This window comes from Mya arenaria, chromosome 3 (genome assembly GCF_026914265.1).
Source record: "Mya arenaria isolate MELC-2E11 chromosome 3, ASM2691426v1".
Taxonomy (NCBI): domain Eukaryota; kingdom Metazoa; phylum Mollusca; class Bivalvia; order Myida; family Myidae; genus Mya; species Mya arenaria.
In genome coordinates, this window is record NC_069124.1 from 29249081 (window position 1) to 29273606 (window position 24526).

The following is a 24526-nucleotide window of genomic DNA, read 5'->3' on the forward strand; positions in this document are numbered from 1 at the left end:
ATAACACCACGTGATGTCAATCAGCCAATCACGTAACAATAAAGCTGAAGTTATGTGACCATTGAAATTATAAATTGAGGTCTTCAAGTATGATATTTGAGCATGTGTACAGTTTATCTTTAGGCCTAAAATAATTTTCCTTCAACATAACTTGCAGAAGGTTTAAACTGAACATCCCATTCCTCGATTTCCTGGGAAGATGTTTTACCAGTGTCCAATTCGTCCGATATATCATCCCCGTAAAGATATTTTTCAAAACCATAAACACCAATTTAAGATACAGTCATGATTGTCCACTACATGTGTATTTCTATTTTCCACATTTTCCTTTTCAAACATTCGTGTAAAAGATCTGGCAATGTTTGAATTTTCATTTATTTAGCTTTCCTCAATTTGAGTATACTCACAAAAAAATAAGGACATGTAACTTTCAACATTTGACCTAACCTTTCGGGCGGGCGAAGCTTTGCCTTTCACACATTTTTAAGCTATGAATATCTGGAACTCGATTAACCAATCCAAAATTTACGTAAAATTGTCATGCTAACGATTTACATGTGTGTGCTCTTGTTTTTTTACGGCTGGAGTTTCCCTTATCTTCCCAAGCACTTGCACTTTACATAAAATGAGAAAGTAAAGATAAATATATAAGGAAGCTTTTTTACTTCATTCTATTAAATTAAGAATTTCCTTATTGATACTGGTTTGAAACTGCTATCAGATAAGTTGCATAAAAAGTTAAAACCATTCCTTTCATTGATGTTATCCCGAAAATGTGTTATACGAATATAATTTTGGTTTTCGTGATAACTGATTATATAATTTCTTCTTCAATTATTGGTAAGACTTTTGTATATATTTTTACGATTTGCATACATTTTATATATCGCTCAATCTCGTTTAAAGTTTAAATGACTGTGTTTACAGACATACTGACGGTGTTAACCAGTAATGTTACTGACTTTGTAATACCCTTGTATTGTGTATTACATATATGGCATTTACACATATTTACAAGGAAAACATCGTTGCATGTACATTGATACCACATATCCATGTATTTGTGAGTTTCAATGATATACAATCTGACTGCAAACAAACCAAGTAATTGATGCAACCAGAGAGTACAATTGCAACGTTACGATTGTGCTTCAGAACTAAAAAGAGCAATATGTTATTACAAGTGACATAATGAAGCTTCAATCAGAAAACTGTTCATATTTGGCAAAATACGTATGTGTTTGTGGACAAAGAAATGTCAGGATCAGTGAGCTCAGACAACAGAAAAGAAGCAACTCTCTTCAAAACGGTTGATAGTAAATTGAAATCAGTTGCATGGTGGCTGTTATTTTATTAGTTTTTGAGATGTTTTATGCAATTTCCTTTCCCATGTCGATGCTTTTTTAAAAAATGAATCGTTTTTAATGTATACTGACATATTTGAAAGATGAGGAAAGACAGACTAAAATTCAAGTAGTTTTTAATAATAAGATCATATTCAAGAGTTTTGAAAAAGTGATCGCTTCTTATATGTTCAACGCTGCTGAAACATTATGTCAACGTTTATAAACTTCTTAACATGTAAAAGCCAAAAAAACATCGCCAAATGAAATGGTGTCGCAAATACTAAGCATTCAAAACATGTTTGGAGTAAATAGAAAATGTGTTACTTCTTCCCTTAACTAAATACAGCTGACAAAAAAATAATCGTTTCAATGTGTAATTTAATATGAGCAAGTAAATTTCAGCTAATTGGTTATGTTATTTGTAAATATATTTTTTTAATTATCTCTGCTTTTACAGAATGTTTGTTATTTCGGTATCCATATTGTCTGGGTCTGAAAATATTTTATCTGAAAAAACCCTCGCACATTACATAAAATTCACGGATAGGTGTCGATTGTAACCTCCATTTTTGCTGGGAAGATTTGTCTCATTCTTACTGCCAAACTCCTAGTGTGTCCTAGAATTAAGGAACTAAACGAAGCATATTCATTTGTGAAATAACGATGTTCATCAGTCTGGAGAATCTTTATTAACTTTAGCGCCAGCGTTTAAAGTTACACTTGTTACTTAATGTTGTTGCTGTATGTGTTGCTGTGTTTGTTGGTAATCACTATTTTGAAATTTCAGTTAATTTTCCTTTCAAAACATTCACATAATATTACTGAAGAATTATGTTCACAACAGATTTCGCTTAGAAGATGTCAACATTGTGAAACGAAACTAATTTTACCATTGAGACACTTGTAATAAACGACTTGTTTGATCAATTCGACATGTGGTTATCTTCCTCAACCATGTGTCTGGTCCCCTACTCATATTAGAAAAAAAACACAAAAATGTTTACTTTTCTCATTCTCATTCGTTCAACGAGACCCCCAACATTTGTCTGTGATATGAAAACAACGACTAACAATATATACATTGTTCAAGACAAATAATAACTTTTCAGAATATAACTCATCGAAAAGTAAGAGTGGGGATGCTAAATGCTGATTGAATAAATGATTGTTATCGCTGCCAACTAAAAACCTCGAGTGGCAAACCACGCCATAAACCTTCTTATATACCACTGTACGAATACCTCGTCTATTCTACACAATATCCTTCCGCCAACCGTTTCGCCACTCAAGCAGAAGACTAATCGTCATCTTTTGAAACGAAATCAATTTCATTTTAAATCAGAACATTAACTATCAAAATATTCAGCATCTTTGCAAATAAAATATTTACTGCTATCAATATCATTACATTTATTTTATTTTTTTTATTTTATGCTTTCCGATGAATTATTAATATCTATTTATTAAATAAGAATTATATTTCACTGTTTTAACCTGTGAAAATATCGATTCTGATTTTTGCACTGTTTTGAAATTCCAGCCAGTAATCATTGTTCATATCATGCGCACATGGCTAGGAAACAATTTCAACGACGTCATCTCGGAATTACGGATACGTTTGCATTTAATTTTGCGCGTTTTTCTAAAGAACTAAAACTAAATGTAATTTTGTATCATTTTCAGGCATGTAATTCATATAGAAATTATCTGTTTTAGTGTAAGTTCTCAATATATTTCACCTCGTGGATATAAACATGTAAATATTTCACAAGGTGAACTATATTGCGATCTTACACTGAAACAAACACTTATGCTCTATTTACTAAAGTAAATTTCAGACTTGGAACCCAGATTATTAGTATCCATATTGTCTAGATGGCATAATATTAAAAGTGGAACACCCTTCGTAAATCACACATAATTCATTGATAACCTTTCGATTATTCCCTCCATCTTTGTTGGAAGGATAAAATGTATTATTGTATGACTTTAAAGCCACTTGTACAGCATCTCTTAACCTGTCATTTTTAACTAGCTGTCAGACTCAGTTTGTCAAAGAATTATAACCTGGTGAAGCATATTCATTTGTGTTAAAGGAGTTTATTCGTAAATACAGGGATATCAGTCGCAATTGGGCAAGGAGGAAACGACGATGTTTATCATTCTGGAGACTCTGTATCAACTCTACAGCCCACGTTAAAAGGTAAATTCATAAAAAAGTTTATGTTTTAATGCCTCAACAATGTCAAAGGACTTGCGATAAAATTTACTTTGTTATTGCTGGTTACGAGCTTTACTGTTTAATCCTACGTTATTATTACATGGGCGCAAGTAGACCGGTAAATTATCGGGAAGTCTACTTCGAAACATTACGGTACCCGCAGGTGGCAAGAGTTCCCCGGTATTATATTTAAATATCGGAATGGAAAATATGTTACGAATTTGCTCTAATAATTCCAAATGATGGTGATTTCTTTATAACTCGAGTCAATGTGCCACTGTTGTGTTTAACAAATCATGTGTGCTGGAACAATCTGTATAACCGACTTTTACTCATTGACACGAACTCGTCCCTACACTGACGAAAAGTACCCAATTAGGTTTAATTTGCAATGAGACACCTTCTATGCAAGAAGTCGTGTTAAAACGTACGCGGGGTTTATCTTAACATATGCACCAGATACCGTCAGTGGCAAAGAGGGCAATTTACCAGTCAGCGATTCTACCACGGGCCCTATACGGGTGTGAACTATGGACTAATATATCAAAAAATGATATTCAGAGATTAGAGATAACGCATCGGTTTTGGGTTAAACACATGCAAGGATTTCAGAGAAGCAATGCTATAAAATTCGTTGTGTCTACTTTGAATATTACCTCAGTCTGTTAAAAAATGTAGCGAATATAAACATATCAACTTCTCCGACAAATGTGCAGACTACCGTGTCAATACATTTCGTCAACAACAGAAGTATACGCTATATAAAGTTTGATAGCAAAACTACTGGATTTGTGCCAGGCTTTTGCCGATTGTGCCTAAAGTATAATCTAGTCAAGAACATGTTTATAAAGCAATACATGAATACTGGGAAATTTTCCATGAGAGAACGCATAGAAGAAAATTGTAAGTAAAACATGTTACTCATAGTTTGACAAACTGTGGATAATAATCGGGCAATGAAAAAAGTAATTAGTTTTGATACTTTTACACCAATATGAGATATTGCAAAAAACAAAACAAACGAAACTTCGATCACCTGTAACAATATCTTAAGTGATTTTTGGACTATTTTTGTCACGTGCTTATTTCAAATTGCATAATTTGTAAATGTTGTAATTAAATGATAGACAATAGTATCAATATGTAATATCATCTGATCAGTGTGTGTGTGTATTTATTTTCATTCATAACCTATATTTAAGATGAAAGCTTTGTCAACTGTCAGGTCAAATTTTCAGTAGTAATATAGAAGCGGCGGTTGTAATAGTCAGTATCCTCAACAACCTAATTAACATATATATTTTTTAAACTTTCTTACTTTTCGTTTCGTCTAAGGCAACTTTAGTGTTAACTGTATAGCATGCTGCTAATCTATTTAAGCGTCGTTAACTGTGGATATGGACGAATGTGCCTCTTGGTTGGCGCCGTATTTCTTCAATGATGTATAATTTAGCTGACTTTTCTTTGTTACATCATGAGCAGATTTTAATGTTAAATATTCATCAAATCCATCTGTATTGTATCATAATGTTATATTGATGTTCGTGTTTATTATATCATTGACTTGTGTATATATTTGGTGTACTCATTTGTATAAATTTGAATATCTTTATTTATAAAGGAATTAAAATATATCTATCTAACTTTATCAATTTTTGGATATTTGGTAAATCAGTCCTAAAAAATATACATACGTTCAGATGAGACGCAAGTGAGGCTTGTAGATGGGCACACTAATAACGAAGGTCGTGTCGAGGTGTACGCGAATGGACACTGGGGAACAATATGTGATACTTCCTTCGACACAAATGACGCATTGGTTGTGTGTAAAATGCTGAAATTAAATAAGTAAGGAATTTTACTTTATGGATTGAAATATTTTATTTCGTATTTTCGTATGTAAACTTTCGAAGGACTGTGAATGTGTCCATAACGTAAACTTGTATATTGTTCGTTTAAGAACTGATGCCATTGTACGAACGAGTGCTTATTATGGAGAAGGCAATGGTCCAATCTGGTTAGACGATGTTCGCTGCGTTGGAATTGAATCAAACATTAAAGATTGTGGTCATAGAGGATTGGGGGTACATAACTGCGATCACGATAACGATGTAGGGGTCATGTGTGTGACAGGTAATTGAGTTTGATTTAGTTTTCAAAATATATTTATATGTTTTTTTTATTATTTTATCAGCTTAAAATTTCAGTGGCAAAAATGACATCCGTTGAGAGATGATGCAATTTCATAAAAGCACATTTATTAGAACGCTGATATGCCATAATGCCAGTCAACATTTCGTTTGCAATGGTAATTTGTTCTTTTGGAAGAATGACATGTCTTTTTGAAAAAGAAATCCTCTTTAAAAGAGCATGGTTTAAAGCAATGTGTACTGTAATAATTTGGATTCAAAACCATAACCACATCTTTTGCCCTGAGACATTGTGTTGGTTAATTGTTTTGAATGCTGTTCCTTTGTTTGCTTCATTACACTTAACCTAATTGTATGCTTACATTATGAATTACAATTCCGTTTCAAAGAAAGTTGAAGAACATGCCTGCTTAGTGCACTTTAAACAACATGTTTTAAGATGCAAGTATAAGTTTGGCCACTTTTCATTTTTAAACCTCCCATGCTCTTCCTGTACATTCCTGTACATTTATGACGCACCGGTAATTTTGCAGTTTTAGTTAGCATATGTACGTTCCTTCATATTCCAATAACCTGAACTGTTTGATGAAAAGATACAGGGCAAGCGATAGTGCGGCTTGTTGATGGACAGACTGCTTTTGAAGGTCGTGTTGAAATTTTCAAGTATGGACGCTGGGGAACAGTATGCGATGATTTCTTCAACTCGAATAATGCTTTGGTTGTGTGCAATATGCTAAATATGACTGTGTAAGTCATTTTGTACTTTATTGATCAAATACTGATAATTATGTAGTGACTGTTCTTATTGAAGACTTTTGAGTTAACAATTAACGGTTATATATACTATAATATCATATCATATGACACAACGCCAATATTCCAGGACTGGTCATGCGGTAACCCCATATTTTTCTATATTTGTTCACCAAATTTAAATCGTACCAAAATGGCGTCTATTTTCCGATTCCCATGAATATTCCGGTGAATAAGTGAAACATTCAAACATGTAAACAGGTTGTCGACATGATATAAACGTAGCGATAATAGTAGATGAGCCCATATGGGATATATGGGGCGCAGAAACCATCGTTCTCACCCGATATGGTTTCCTTTGCCCCGTATATCCCATATCGGGTCGACTACTAACCCAGTTACTTAAAACACTATTTGTTCTAGAACTGATCCAATTGTAAAAACGGGAGGTTTTTATGGAGAAGGCAATGATCCGATCTGGCTGGATGATGTTGTCTGTCTTGGAAATGAATCAAATATTGAAGATTGTGGTCATAGTGGATTTGGGAATAGCAACTGTGACCACTATGAGGATGTAGGAGTTATCTGTGCGTCAGGTACAGTTTGATTTAGGCTTCGGAAGATATTCATGTGACATTTTATCAATGCCTAACATTTTGAGAGGGACAAATTGCACAATGAGATGCATGCCAAAGAAAGTTTAAATCGTTTAGAAGAATGTTGATGCTATGACACTTAAGGGATCGTAGTAACAATTTAATCAGTTATCAATAAAAAAGATATGCATTTCGAAAGATGACGCCATTTATTTGACCACGCTTTAATATTTAGGCAATTTCATTAAGGACGTTTGCTATAGCTGTGTTTGGCCCAAATAGTTTCTATTCGTTATTGATTTGTAGAATAATATGTTTGCATTATTATTATTATATATTTATATTATAACATTGTATTACATAATTAAATTATCTTTCATTTACTGTGATATTATTATTTGTGTATTGTAATAACTTGTACCCAAAATTATTTCCACGTTCTAAGCAGTGAAACAATGTGTTGGTTTATTTGTTAAAATCATGTTCCTATGTCTGTTTAGTTACTCAATACTTAATTTATGCAAACATTGTTAATTTATCTAACCTTTAAATACAAAAAGTGTTCAGTTAAATATCTGCCCATTGCTATTTATACATCTTTTAAAAGTGCTAGTAATAGTTGGCGATATTAAATAATTAGACCTGTCGTAAACTTTATGTTAATGTTGGTTTACCAAGAATCTTGCAACGTTTTATATTAAAATTTGTATGATGAGCCATGTACCAATAACCTGACATGCCTTATGAGCAGATTCAGCGCAAGCGCAAGTGCGACTTGTAGATGGACTGACTAATTCTGAAGGTCGGGTAGAAGTTTATAAGTATGGACTCTGGGGAACAGTATGCAGAGACGACTTCGAATCAAATGATGCATTGGTTGTATGCAATATGCTAAATATTACTGTGTAAGTCATGTTGTATCTTTATTGATAAATACTGGTAATTATTTTGTTGGCGTATTGGATATAATTGTGTTATAAATTGATCATATATATGATTTTATATTTTTTGTTTAAGACAAGATACCATTGTATTAACGGGAGGATATTATAAAGAAGGCAAGGGTCCGATCTTGCTAGACGATGTTCATTGTCTTGGAAATGAATCAAACATCGAAGACTGTGCTCATGGAGGATGGGGTCATCACAACTGCCTTCACAATGAGGATGTAGGAGTTATGTGTTTGGAAGGTAGTTGAGTTTAATTTTGGTTTTGCAAGATATGCACAGGACATCTTATTTTAGTATTTACTACTTTCAGTTGCTAAGAATGGTTCTATTATTAAATTTCACAGACGGTCAAAAATACTTAAAGTAGTTTCGATGCAATGGCACTGAAGCAATTGCCGCAAAAAAAACACAATCAGCTATCAACAGCCAGACTATACACTTGAGATATGATACATGCACTTTATGTGTACACGTTTGAGAGATGAGATCATTGATATCGTGGTATAGTTATAAGTATATTGAAGTGACAAGTATGAAAACATAACCACTTACAACGACGGTAAGAAATGAGTTGGTAAATTGATTTCAATGCTGTAGCAAATACTGCTCACTTACAATATATTTTATGTTAATGCCTGCATTGTAAATTAGAACGTTCGACAAACATAAACAGTTGGCTACAGCAACTGCTAAATGCTCTTTAAACGGTTTTTGAAAGTTCTAGAAATTGTTTAACAGCATATTTTGTTTAAACTTGTCATTCATTCTTTGTGAGTTTATCATATACTGATTAAGCTGCAAGGTTTTATATAACATATATACGATGCGTCATATACCAATAATCTGACATGTTTAATTTTAAAAAAAAAGATTCAGGACAAGCGAAAGTGCGACTTGTTGATGGACTTACTAATTTTGAAGGCCGTGTTGAAGTTTACAAATATGAACGCTGGGGAACAGTATGCAGTGACTTCTTCGACTCAAATGGTGCAAGGGTTTTATGCAAAATGCTGAATATGAATGTGTAAGCCACTTTAAACTTTATTGATAAATACTATTAATGTGCGTTTTTAAAAGAATTGTGTCAATAATTTATGGTCATATATAATCAAATGTTATTTGTTTAATACTTGATGCCACTGTAAACACGGGATGTAGAAATCGAGTATTATTTAAGTTTTATCATAGTGTTAGTGTGCACATTTACAATTAGTGCATTTATAACTTACGGCAATACGTTATTTATATTTATTGTTAAAGAACTGATGGCATTGTAAAAGCGGGAGCCTATTATGGACAAGGCAATGGTCAAATCTGGCTAGACGATGTTAATTGCCTTGGAAATGAATCAAACATCGAAGACTGTGCTCATGGAGGATGGGGTCATCACAACTGCCTTCACAATAAGGATGTAGGAGTTATGTGTGTGACAGGTAATTGAGCTGGATTTTCACACAGCTTTTTATTCCAACACCTAATTTATTTAGTGGCAAAAACTGCTCAAAAGTTTGCACGCCTGAGGGTGTTTAAAATTATTAAAATAGTGTTGAAACAATGACATTTGATGAACCGCATCGAAAACGTTAACTACTATCAAAAGGTAGAATATACATTAGAAATATAAAGAATGCATGCATATCTTTGTTAACGTTTGAAATATTTCATTAATGCACAAATGTTATAACTATAAAGCGTCCAAATGCCTGGCATTATCCTACAAGTTTCGTTTCGTAATTAATCATGTCAATTAAAATACATTTGCTATGTTTGCATTGCAGTAGATAATTATTCTTCAAATAAGCCTAATATTGTTTTATGTGTATTTAAGTATTTGGATGCACAATCCAAACCACATTTTATGCAGTGAAAAAATGTTTTGGTTAATCAATTTTAATACTGTACCTTTATAGGCTACAATACAAAAGTCTGCATTTTTATGTCTGCATTGTTAACGGAAACAACGAATGAAAGAAAACATAAGGAGTTAAGGAAATTAAACGAACTGTTCAATGCTATTAAACAATAGTTTCTGATACATACTAAAAGTAATTGTGTGGCTTCATTTCATTTTAAGACCTGTCAAGAACATACTGCAAATTTATACTTCACTTGGAATTTAGCAAGCTTTTATATATTCACATACGTACGATACCTCATATGCGAATAACACCATCTGCTGTATGAACAGATTCAGGGCAAGCGGAAGTGCGGCTTGTTGATGGACCGACGTATCTTGAAGGCCGTGTTGAAGTTTACAAGTATGGACACTGGGGAACAGTATGCAGAAACGATTTTGACTCAAATGATGCATTGGTTGTATGCAATATGCTCAATATTACTATGTAAGTCATTTCAGTCTTTATTGATAAATACTGGTAATTATTTTGTGGGCGTATTGGAAAACGTTTGTTATTAAATAATGGTCACATAAATTTGTGTATTATTTGTTAAAGAGATGATGCTACTGTAAAAATGGGAAGTCATTACGGAAAAGGCATTGGTCCAATCTGGCTAGACGATGTTCATTGCGTTGGAAATGAATCAAACATTGAAGACTGTGCTCATAGGGGATGGGGCCATCACAACTGCCTTCATAATGAGGATGTAGGAGTTCAGTGTGTGACAGGTACCTGAGTTGGATTCTGGTTTCAAAAGATGTTTACAAGATATCTTTTTTATAATCTTATAATTTCAGTAGCAATAGATGGCTCTTCATACTATGATTATAATTTACTTTGGAATAAGTGTGAGAGATGAGTGAATGAATGCATAATTGTTATGACTGTTTTAGTACAAATGCATCGCACAATTATAATCATAATTTGTTGATTGTATTTTGAAAATATTTATAGGTTTAACAGAAATATTCTGCATCCGAACGATAAAAAAACAATTCCCATACAGGACACTAACGTGTTATTCTATGTTCTGTAACTTTTTTGTTTCATATCAAATACCTCATTGTAAAAACTCACCTGTTGAAAATGTATATTTCTTGAATGAAATAAGTAAACATCACTTTCCTTGACAACGGAAATAGTTTTCTAGTACACGTATTTTGTAGGTTGGCAATTTAGATTTTCCAGCTATGTCTTTGCTCAGAGTTATAAATAAGCCAATTGACATTTTCAAACAAGATGCTGGACAACATTGATATTATATACACTTATCCGATCTGTCGATACACAATATGTCGTATGTCTAGGGTACGCATTCAAACATCATCTTCAACTCAAAAAATATATTTCATAAAGGCTTACATATTAATAACTGCGTAATCAGAATGCCGTCATTAGCATATATATATTAACTCAAGTTCAAACAAAGGCAAGATCAAACAATTTTCTTATTACTCTTTGACTGATATAGTAATACATATGGACGGAGAGACGGAATGACAGACAGACGGATAGACAGACGGACGGACGAATTGACGGACGGATGGACGGATGGACGGACGTTGGGCGGAGGTGCGGGCGTTGGGCAAACGGCCGTTCATCGGGCGGGCCGGCAGGCATGCAGGTCGACAGTCATTCAGACAGACAAACAGACACAAGACAGATAGATAGTTGCCAAAAGTTGGCGAAATGGCAAGGTTTCGTATTTGTTTGTCAACACCAATTCGCGTTTCGCGCTTTTGCACGCCAACGCGAACACGAGATAACGAGAACGACAGCAATTTGTCGCCTTTTTGCTCTTACCCAACAGCCCACTGAAGCGGGATACATGTAAAATATAAGTGCTAAATTAAAACATGATGGTGTATATGTGTTTCAATATACTCTTGTAAAATACAATGTCATATACAGAGACAATTTCAATCATAAAATATCGAAAATGTTCCTGTTTGAAGCACATATTCAATATTTATGCAAAAAGCTACAGAAACAAGCTCAGTAGCAACACGTTTAAACATAAAACCGGTTTAGTGGCACGGGGCAAACGCCTAATTTGACACAGAACAAATAAAACACAGATATGTTAGATATAAAATATTATATACATAATACTCACGGCCCGAAATGAATGTGTCTGTTAAATCGACTGCAATGCAATTATAGTGTGTGTGTTTTAATTATTATACACAACTACCAACACAGTACAGTACAGTATTTGTATTGATGACGTTATCATTCGTTAAAGTATTTAAGCGAATTTTCAGGAAAAATTTCAAGGTCATGCGCCGCATCCATCGAACAAGACAGAGAATGGCCAGCAGTTCTTGACGGACAGATATCTCTAAAGGGATGCGGTGAGGGGTACCGAGGTAAAGATTTGATCCTGCGTATAAAATATGGAAATATCTGTTAGTTTATACAGATTGATTTGAGCACGATTGTTGAGAGAGCTATACACTTATTAATTCTGTTGTATAAAGCTGTGGCATTATGCGAAACTATGGTTGGTCGAAATACGACATGCGGCAAGGCGAATATACGAAATAATAATACGTCATATTTTTGCCCCGAATATTTTTGCGCAAAACTTTGCAGACAAAAAATACTGCTTCATTTTCAAACATGTTAAGTTGTTAACTTTCCCAAAGCAAGAAAGTCCCTCATAAAACAAGAGCATAAACATATTGCTTAATTGGATTCAGGGGAAGCTTGAAGCCAACAAAGCTTGCCCAATCGTTTGTGCATGTCTAATGAAAATTAAAAAAAGAAATACGTCATCTGATAGAAACATTTCAACCCTCAACTTGGCCTATCTCCGTAATTTTGCGGCGAAAATACGAAATGACAGAAGTAACTCACAATAAAAACCAATAATGTTGTGTCGTAAGTAATTTCACAAGTATGTCTGAAAATATATTATTATTTGTCAATGAATACTTAGACATTTGTTTTAGGCGATGTTTATCGTCGTTGTCAAAATGGCAATTATTTGAGCCCCGTTAACAATTGTACAAAGATCGCCATACAGGATCTACACGTTCAGGTACATGATATTAGTATTCATAGAATTTCAATTTTGTAGCGACATTGTCTTTAATTTTCATTTGCACTTCTTATTTTCATTTTAAATCCTAGAAAATGGCTCCAAAATTTAAAATAAATGTATTAAATTTCGTTTGTGAGTAACTTTAAAATGTTTTTTTACACACAAACATTAAGTTCGTACATTTATAAAGTCGAATAATAAAATGAGATTTGAAAAAAAAAGATTATTTATATATTTCTCTTTATTTCAAAAAATAAATGAAATAAATATAATGATAAATTGTTATTAAATCTTGATCTGTTTAAGGCATCTTTTGTTCAATATTAAACATTATTTTAGAAGACTAAATAATTGAAAGGCACCCCCAAACACAAATTTCAAATAAATTAGATCATGCACATAGTTGGCAAAACAAACACACTTTTGTGTCTAAGCCTATTTAGTGAAGACGTAATATACACACGAATCTTGCAGTACTTATATGTCCGAATAAGCTGATTGTACTGTGGAAACTTTCAATTTGTAGGTGTTTAATGGTTCCCTGAATTCCACAGAGGCTTTGTCGAGGCTAAAACAGGAAACAAATATCTTGACGACAGATAGTAAGCACTTGCCAACAGCGGGCGATCTACAGAATGTAAACCAAATCCTTGATAAAGTCATTGACGACATCGAAATCAATTCTGTCACAATCGTGAACGACACTGACGTATGTGTGCTTTATTGCCAGATACGTATCCTCCCTTGTAAACATCTGTATTATCTATATACAACTACGAAACTGTGAGTTTATTTCGGTTAAAGCTTAAGACATATATGTTGAATTTCGTTTCAGAGTTTCTTCGAAGTTGCGAATAATTTATTGGATGGAAATTCGACATCGTCATGGAAAAGTTTGATTAATGACGTACGTATGTTTTTGTTTCTGTGATTGTCCGAACATGTATCAGATAAAAATGATTTTGCTTCGATTACATGAAGTCATACACCCAAACTAGCTTTCCTCATCACGTCTTTGTTTTATGACTTTTGTCTGAAAAAACCGAAAGAGATAAGGAACTAGTTTACAAAACAAAGATCGACTAAGTGATTAGCAAGACCTCCTTTTTAATATTATATATGTATGCTAACTCATTAAGTTTCATAATACCTTCATATTGCTTAGTTAAGTAAGACATTATTATAACCAGTTTTGTATTAAACTTACTTTATTCAGCTTAGAAACAAATGCAGTGTCAAAACGTGTCTCGGTGTTATTTAAACCAGTATTATACATATTCTCAAAGGGTTATTTGTACTGCGTAATGATCCTGAATTTCATACTTGAATCTTATAAATGTTTACAGATTCACAATTTAGTCGAATACAACCGCCTGGATTAAAACACAGTACCAATATTCCTCTTTCATTGCATTCAAATTGATGTATTTTCGAACGAAGAAAACTCAGTTTTCAAAAAGATAAAAAATTACGCAAAAGTATTCATGTGATTTTAGATAAACCTTCATAAACATGTTTTTTTATGTATATCTTCACATAAAAGTAGCAGAATTTACTTTCAAATGCCTCTGCTTTGCATCAACTTTTTTCCAACCCCATAACAAGCCAACTTTTGTTTTATTTTATGACAGTAAACCTGTAAGGATAGCATGTACCTGGTGCAGGGTTCGAACTAATGACCGTTTGTTTCATGACTTGGTGCGATGCAGACTGAGCAACTTGTATTCTTGTTCATCAAATCGAAAATTACAATAGTTAAACCATGCCGCACCATTTCACTGACTCTTGTCAAGCATGTACTTAACAAAGATATTTACAAGGTCTTACCGTGGATGATCGTTTGCTTTGAGATTTTTCCGCTTTTATAAATCATGGCCGAAACATTGTGTACATAAATAATAATATTTTTTATTGTCAATTCGCTTTTTATTTTTCAATGTAACGTAACGCTTTTGTTTGATTTTTTCTTAACAACAGAAGGGAGTTGGTGCCGACTCGGTAATAAATACAATCGACCGGTTTATTACGAAAGTTGTGAACACGTCTGTTACGGTTTTGAACAAGACTTTCGAAAAGCCAAACTTGTGTAAGATGTTTGCTTAGTATTAAGAGATGGTGTAATTTTAAAACAAAACATAAGCATGTCCTTGTTTTCCTCCCGATCAAAATAATGAACCTGTCACCGATACACGTTTCCATATTTAACTCAAGAGGATAATGTAACAATAACGAGCTTGCATATTCATAACTATGTTACTAAGTATCTAATCAGATTATTCCTGAGTTTGTTTACATCGTAGTGTTTATAATTGATTTTTTTTAAGTACTTAGTTTGTTCCTGTACTTTTCATTGCATTATTAAATGTTACTACTTGTATGATTGTTACATCATGTAGTTTATTACTTTAAGTGATAGAAATTGGAGAAGTAGACAGGTGTGACAATATAATGTTTCCGTCTACTGCCGCTAACACTAAACAAGCCAAGGACAGCATGGGTGATCAGATCGTCGTTGGCTGTGGAACAGGTAACCAACCTTTTTTGGTTTCAGTACATACTTAGACGCAACTGTTTATTTGATTGTAGTAAATATTGTTTATTTTATTAACTTACCTAAATTCTGAAAAATTTCTTTTTTGACATAGAGATTGGAAAAAAAGTATTTAGCGGCAGCTTGTTTAAAAACATGTCGGGAATGTTGCCTTCAACTACCGATATCGACTCGTAAGTGCGATAACCTTTTTATATGCGTTTCAGAAGAAAATATAAGTAAAACGATGTAGCTATAAAAAGCGAACGGCGAAATATAGCTTCATTTGCATAATAGTTTTGCAACTTTCCTGCTCTGCAATGAACGACTAAGATCTTTGACTTAAGTATAAAGATTTCTTACTTATTTTGATTGCCAGGTTAGACAGTTCAATCAACGGGCCGGTTTTGGCCTTTAGTTTTTACGGACATGAACTCAGAAAAGAGGACGTCATGCTAACCTTCCATGTCTTTGATGTATGTAACAGTTCGAATTCATATATCAACTTTTGATATAACTATATATATTTTATATATGTTATATGCCTATGTTGTCTGATGGCGTTGTGTATCTTGTTGAATCTTTGTTGACATTTCATCATAATTCTTTATAGTACATGGATCGTTTTTTGTTTTAAGTAGAATTTGAGTCTTAGTTTATTTCACTGACTTAGCCATGGCGCTTTCGCAAATAAAATGATACGATATAAGGTTACTTCTTATGTGTCAGTTCAATCGCTCGTTTAGTGTTTTTGTGTCTTTAAACATGACGTTGGTCGTATTAATAGACAATAATATGTGTTATAATCAATATAGTCGTTATATTAATTCAGTCGTTATTGGAGAATATAAAATCTCAGGTTTATAATGTGATGATCGATTCAAATTTGCATGAACATAACTTGATGTATTTATTGCGCATTTTGTTTCAGAAAAAATTAAGGAAGCCTGCATGTTCCTTTTGGGACACAAATCAAAGGTTTATTTTAAAACATTTGCTTTTACTTAAATTCGATGAAATATTTTCTTTTGGGTATAAATAATTTTAGTAAACAATCTTAGAGCACACAATATATAAGAAAAATGTATGTTTCCTCTACACAAATAATAAATCTTCAACAAACTAATTAATTATATTAATATTCCATTTTACAATCATGTATCAAAAAAGCGATAGTTAACAACCTATCCGTTCTGTTTCGTTTGTAGCGAGAAAGGCCACTGGTCCACAAACGGATGCACTTTGAAACACTTTGACACCAAAAAGAGAACCGTGTCCTGTCATTGTGACCACCTTACAAACTTTGCTGTTCTTATGAGCCCTGCCATTACCACTGAGACGGTTTTTGATTTAATTTGTATTTTAGTTTGAGATGATTTCCATAGCACTGTTGTGAAGATGTGTTATCACAACTAGCAGTAAAACCTGTATATTTTTGCGCAACCTAGTTGTCCTTGCATTATCAAACGAACGTTTATTTGAACCTTCTGACCATATATAAGAGTTTTAATATATTTTATTTGCGTATTTCCTTCCGACTGTATGAAAATCCTTTTAATACTTAGGAAACTATTCATCATCGCCGCCTTGGAGTTTTATCAATCGTGGGATGCAGTATATCTATAATTGGTTTGGTTCTTACCATTACAACCTATGTGTGCTTCTGGAGGTTAGTTTTATTTTTATATAAACAAACTACTTGAGTTCTTTTATCGATAGATGAGTCAATGCTGAGTACATGATATAGATTGACGACAAGAAAATACAAGCGAAATACTTCAAAAACATCATAATAAATTCTTACGACAAAGATGCACAATTTCTTATAAAAGATCAAACAGATATCATAATCGTTCCAGGGCTGTACGTTCGAATAGGTCAGTTTTGCTTCTCAACCTGTGTACGGTTCTAGTTCTGGCTTACGTCCTGTTTCTTGCAGGAGTGAACTTCACTTCGCATCATGTAAATGCACTAATGTTTATTTATTTTTTCGAAAAAACCCATTTCATTTCATTTTAAAAATGCCAGTGCAAATGATTTGAACAAATGATCCGTACATGATATTCGTACAAGTAATATTTACGTATATATACAATTTTTAAGAACATGTTTTGAACACGTGTTTTCCTTACTGAAATTATATAGAAAAAAATCAATTATTCGTTGCTGTATATGTTGTGTGTGTATATATCTTACAGGCCGTGTGCACGTCCATTGCTGTTCTTCTCCATTACATATTTTTGGCTGCCTTTTTCTTGATGCTATCGGAAGGATGTATTATTGCACAAATGGTGCTCAGACCCCTTGACAAAAGGAACATTTTAAAAATATTGCTTGGAATTTCTTACGGTATTTTATTACGTAAAATAAACAGTCATACAAAGACATTTGGTACGCAGTATAGTAAACTATCAGAAAACATATTAACACACACACTTATTTTTTACCCCCCAAAAGAAGTAATTTGGTAAAAGTATTAAGCCATGATATTGATTGAATTGTTATGCTTGTAATCATAATATATTTATTATAATGATATCATTTTAAACAGTGGCGTATTTCGGAAAGAATATGTAAATACATGTTACAAGAATTTAAATTCAGAGGCAGGCTATTAAAATAGTTTTGAGCTTGCATCTAATATTCAACTTAAGTCTTATAGTCATACATTATTGACTTCATTCACTCTGTTTGACAGTTATTAATAACAAGTTCATCGTTCTTAGATCCAATTAAAACCAATATTGAATACCAGTCCTGTATTTAATTGTAATAAAGTTTAAACGATAACAATAGTATTAATTTGTTCAAGTGAACAAACTACTTTTTAGCGAACCCCTTTTGGTCGATGTTTTGAATAAAAACCTAATCATAATTGCCGTAAATTGATATAACCTTATATTGGGTTGGTTAGGAGACATCAATATTTCACCTATTGAGGTGCTAAATATTTTCAGAACTTCCCCTGGTCGTTGTGGTCATTTCTGCTACATTATCTAAACTGAAAGGTTATGGAAATGAGAAATTGTAAGTAAAACATTGCGAGAAAAAAGTATAAAATCCCGTTAAACAAATCACGCTCATGTGTTGCTACTTATATTTCGTTGATTTAAATTCCAAGAATGCAGCATTTTGATGTGAATCTTTTTTTCTAGCTGTTGGCTTAGCATTGACTCGGGACTTTTCTGGGCTTTTGCAGGACCGGCATTGACAATTATTTTTGTAAGTAACTTCCTTATTCGGCTTTTGAAAACATACTTGATTTTATTGTTAAATCTTAAAACTTAAGATATGATAATCAACACTCTCTCGAAGCTCTTATTGTTGCGGAAGCAGTTAAATAAACATTTAAGTGGATGTTCTCATGTTTCTAACGTATTATACTAGTTCTTGGTATCGGTAATATTTACACGTTTATGATGTTGCTGCATTTGTGTTTGAAGTTGTTAGTCATTTTTTCTTGTTGGTGATGGATGTGTTGTTGATTTTATTCTTGTTACTAAGGGTGATGTTTCTTTTTTTGTTAAAGACGAACACCATCATCACGGTCGCTGTCATCAAAAGGTTGTTTGGGACTTCCGCTATGTCAAAACGAGGAGATGCTGACAAGATCAAGAAAGTTTCTTTTCTCTATCGCTGATTTACATTTATGATATAAGCATCTCTTAAAACACCTATTTTCTCAGCAAATTCAAAAGACTATGATTAATCATCATACATAGAGAAATTTGACGATACTTTGCCTTATATACCAGAATACAAATGCAAATTTCTTAGATCGAATACATCTGTTAACGGCCCTTACGATTGATATAATGTTAGTTTATGCTGGATATCTCAGGTGGGTAAAATGTCACATCTACATAGAAGCTTCATGTTAATTTCGAACACTTGACAACCGGAGAAGAGATATTTTCTCATACTTTTGTCATAGAACAGAAGTATGACCGCATATATACTGGATGTACGTGAGCACTGGCTTACGAAAACATATCTTATATTTTGAGTGTGATTAAATAGAATGTTAAAACTGACTCAACCTTTGGCCGTCCCTTTTCTCAATTGAGCTACTGGATATATGTTTGCATACGCCCTAACACGGTCATCCTGAAGTGGTGTGTTGAATATTGGTGTTATTCGGTGAATATGTCAAGCTCATGTGTTGCTCTGGTAATTTTATTTGTTTCTATTTAAATGCGAATGCTAATTATATACTAATGGGTTGCCAACTGGATTTGATCAGTTAAATTGCAACACATATATCACGGAAAACATTATACTAAGTAATGAAAAACATGCATACCATAGAATAGCTGTATACTCAATTTAAAAGCACATATTATTTGAGATGGCGGTCTCCACCAACTTATCTATAATAAATAAGCTTAAATTACCGTTATTCTATGTTTTGATATGTCACAGGACCGGGCTACGGAGCGTGTGTATCTTGTTGCCAGTGTTCGGGATCACGTGGCTGTTCGGAGTGTTTGCTGTCAACAAAGATACTGTCGTTTTCCAGTACCTCTTTGTCATTTTCAACAGTATTCAGGTACACGTTCAATGTTTTGCACGTGCACGTACAACAGCCTGCATGTAGACGTAAAACAATTAACAGATACGCGTACAAATGCCTGTTTGTACACGAACAACAACCTGAATATGCACGTATAACAGCCTTAAAGTAAATCTACAACATTGCCAAGGTACACGTTCAAAATTATGCAGGTACATGTACAATATATATTTTATAATTTGTATACTATTGTGTATGTATACGTGTATCAGTCTTAATGTGCATTCAGGTATACTGTATGTGTACGTACACCATCATAAGGTCCATTTACAAGATAATGCAGTTGCACGTACATCACAATGCATGTGTACTTAAATCATATTGCAGGTGCATTTACAATATAATGCAAATTCACGTACAACATAATGCAGCTACATGTACAAGATAAAGAATGTGGATGTAAAACGTAATACAGGTGTACTAACATCATGCAGCTGTACTTACAACATAATGCATGTGTACTTACAACATAATGCATGTGTACGTACAACATAATGCATGTGTACGTACAACATAATGCATGTGCACGTACAACATAATACAGGTGTACGTACAACATAATGCATGTGTACGTACAACATAATGCATGCGCACGTACAACATAATACAGGTGTACGTACAACATAATGCATGTGTACGTACAACATAATGCAGGTGTACGTACAACATAATGCATGTGCACGTACAACATATGCAGGTGTACGTACAGTATAAAGAATGTGTACGTACAACATAATGCAGGTGTACTTACAACATAATGCAGGTACACGTACAACATAATACAGGTGTACGTACAACATAATGCATGTGTACGTACAACATAATACATGTGTACGTACATAATTCAAGTTTACGTACAACATAATGCAAGTACACGAACAAAATATAATGCAGGTGCACGTACATCAGAATTAATATGCATGTACAATTTAATACGGGGACAAATACAAGATAATACAGGTGCAGGTACACTATAGTGTTGTTGCACGTTCGATATGATGCAGGTTTATTTGCAAAAGTATAAATGTTGTCGTTTTACGAAACATTGTTCATTTCCACACTACATTTATTTGTCACATTTTGTTATTTTGCTTCACATTGCACAGATACAACAACAATACAAATACACAAACATATGTCATTTAATACTCGTATATGAAACAAATAACTATGTGTATATTTTCAGGGGGTCCTTATCTTCATCGTTCAGTGCATAATGGATCGGAAGGTATTATTGCGCTCTTTGTTTTTTCAAACAAAGCAGTGTTCACTTAAAGTGCAGAGCTTGTTTATTATTTTTTTCTAGTGGTTTAATTCCATCTAATGCACGTTTGCATAATTCGGTGATCGCACTGTCAATGGAATAATTACACCATGTTTGTCTGTTTGTTTTCCAACGTAGGTGCAGGAGGCGTTCAGAGCAAGGCGACCCAGATGGCTTGCACCAGAGGTATCGACCACTGCAATCGAAATGAAAACGGTACTAATTGATTTTGTTATAGTTGGAAACCGTATCCTTATCTTTTGTTTACGATGCTGGGTTATTTCTAACATATAGTTTAAGTATTATTACTGGGATATTTTTATTTTAGTAAAACAAGGATGTTATATAAAAAAAAAATAGTACAATCACCAAGAAGCCATTTTTTTCTCTTACATTTAAGAAAAAGGCTATTGGCCGAAAACTTTTTAAAAGTGAACTAGAGCAATTTAAAGAATCTTAATAATAATTATTTATTGCTGTGTTTTGTTCTTTGCTTTTTATGCTAGTTTGCGAAATAACATTTCAGTTTTATCCAGTAGATCGAATGTGTAAAGAAAATAGCAAAATACATGATCTGACATCTGTTCGTGTGTTAATACTCAACCTACCGAAGTGCTGTTAAAACAAATGGGTTAAAATTGATACTAATGCGGTCATTGTAAGTCCATCTAAGGCCAGAACAAAATTGAAACGATGCATTGGTGTCTAAATGTTCGGGCTATGTAATAATTCAAACATATTAGGTAAAATGATCTAAACGTCTTAGATTTAAACGTACTTATTGAAGGCTGATTTTATTGACTCATTTATAGGTTATAATCTAAATATAAATTTGATAAATAATGCATGTGTGTTTCCAGAAATCCTCGGCTGTAGGAAAATCAAGCGTGATGTCCAACGAATCAACTGCATAACTGACGAATATGCAGTCTACATGTATGTCGAAAAAGTCGAATCTGAAAATGTTATAGTTGACATTATACATTTGTCCATCAATTGATCAGAAGATCGGTCCGTCTGGGGTTAGAAACCTCACACATGAATGAGCCTCACTTGAATGATCCTTTAATTGAAATATACATCCTCTTAAATCAATAAAGGTTGCTTCAATAAGAACACTTTTTTTAACGAATTCAAACAAACATTAAGTTAAGTATTAGTTAAATGCTTCCTTTTTACTGATTTGGTTAATAATTAAAAAATTACAGGTCACGATTTGACTTGATTTTGTTGAGTAGGTTATAATAAGCATATTTTTAATAAATAAATGCTTAAGAAATGTCGATAATTATGGAGCCAAATGACCGGTTATTAATTTGAATTATCATTTAACATTTTATCATAATACTTCAACTAATATTTTTGTATGCTTAATTGTTATAATCAATTGTATGCAATTGATTTTTTTTTCTGTACGCCAAGTCAGTACCTAGTCAACATCTAAGTATTGCGTATTTAGTGTCATTTATTATTTCATTGTCTGAACATCGTTTGTACCCTAATCGTTTGCCGATTACATTGATGACTATATTTAGATGTTATGTTTATCATTTTTGGCTTATTGCTTGTTTGCTACATGAATTTTTCAGTCATGTCCGAGCTACTTTACCAGAGTATTTGAAGATTAAAAAGGGATAAAAATGATTTTTTTTCTTTGTCAAAACGAAAACAAGTGCAATAAAAGTTCATCAAAGTTTCACTATTGCAATGATTTATGGTTAGTTTTGTTTCTGTACCAAAACACTTTGTCTTAAGACATACGTTTTCATTTATTTGATCGATCTGAAATCATTATTTTGATATAATTCTATGGCGTGTAGCCATTCATTTAATAAAACAACAAAACTGTGTTCTTATCAAAAAGATTATGTTTAGCATGTAAATACGCATTTATGTTCCCAAACTATGTTAATGATGATTTACTTTTATTTTCTATGAAATATTCGCTTGTTTGTTCAATAATAAAAAAATAAATTCCATTCAGGAACTTACATAGATTGCGGTATGATTTATTTGCTGATGTTCTTTTGTACTATTGTGTCGAGGGCATCTTTATGTCCATTAGAGTTTCACAATTGTTTACTGGTTCAAACGTATACCATTACATTACCAATTCTAACTAACACTGTTTTATTCGTAAATTGTTTTCTAAAAATCAGATCGATAACGGCACAGGCCACATATTTTAATCGTATTGCATTTGCACTAACTCAGATAATATTTCCAAACTATATGCTGATCCCTTTTGGACACTGATGTAAACAAGTGTTAAAATGTCTGTGAATTGGAATCTGCTTCATCGGTTGTAAGATCCGCCCAATGTGCCATCTCAGCGAGAAAGGACTCCCCCCCCCCCCACCCCCCATCGCTTGGTCTTAACCCGTCGTGTATTGTCAACTAATCAACTTGGCAGTAGTTGTATTGTAAGGATACATAAAGGCTGATCAGGACATGTATTAAGCTCTCCATCTTCGGGCTGCTGATTGTATCTAAAGCCTTTTCGTATAATTTGCTTGGTATATTAGTTGTGTTTAAATACTTATTCTAATTTCCTCGTGAAGAGCTTAGGTACACATTTTCTTTTAATGCAACCTGTCGTTTAGATTATATATGTTCATTAGTGTGCGTTCAAAATTAACACGTTTGACCCGGGAAGTTAAGTAGTCCTGGTGAGGATCTAGCGGGGAGAGGTAGCGCGTAAAAGGTAGTCCGCTTTGGGGTTATAAGGATAATGGAATGTTTGATAAGATTCCTTGAGGATTATGAGTCTGAATGTTGCAACACTTCCTTAACACACAGACCCTTTGAGCGGCTTTAACATTTTTTTTAAAAATTTAGTACTTTTTGTTGATCGATGAAGATTTTCTTAAAAACGGCTGAATCTTATACATACATGGGATCTGTCATGATTTATGTTAGGTTTTACACTTATATTTAATTTCAATAAACATTTTAAAGTAAATAGGCAACACTTCAGATTGGAAAACATAAATATTATACAAAGCGTTTAACGAATATGACCACCACACATTTCCAAACCCAACTGTTTGAAACAATAAAAGAGTATGTCGCGTTTCACCTAAGACGATGCATTCACTTTGAAGTTTAGCACCATTAATTATTCAAGTAATTCATGTTGCCACCAAGTTCTGATCCAACAAAATATTTATTTTCTGATGTATATATGAATTTATATTAT

The 24526-nt window shown here is 33.2% G+C and overlaps 1 protein-coding gene across 1 annotated transcript; it reads left to right on the plus strand.

The window, feature by feature from the left end:
• Nucleotides 1-706: 706 nt before the first annotated feature.
• Nucleotides 707-23656, plus strand: LOC128227207 (deleted in malignant brain tumors 1 protein-like). Its single transcript, XM_052937509.1, has 32 exons — nt 707-840; nt 3463-3549; nt 5268-5415; nt 5528-5700; nt 6311-6464; nt 6894-7066; nt 7818-7971; nt 8084-8256; nt 8887-9040; nt 9277-9449; nt 10205-10358; nt 10470-10642; nt 12179-12283; nt 12869-12957; nt 13487-13669; nt 13796-13867; nt 14938-15046; nt 15371-15487; nt 15606-15684; nt 15870-15966; nt 16422-16468; nt 16699-16831; nt 17056-17159; nt 17350-17452; nt 17689-17839; nt 18448-18517; nt 18646-18712; nt 19020-19105; nt 19913-20039; nt 21250-21291; nt 21466-21543; nt 22188-23656. Exons 1-32 carry the CDS (start codon nt 774-776, stop codon nt 22239-22241), a joined length of 3696 nt encoding a protein of 1231 aa, XP_052793469.1. The 5' UTR covers nt 707-773; the 3' UTR covers nt 22242-23656.
• The last annotated feature ends 870 nt before the right edge of the window (nt 23657-24526 follow it).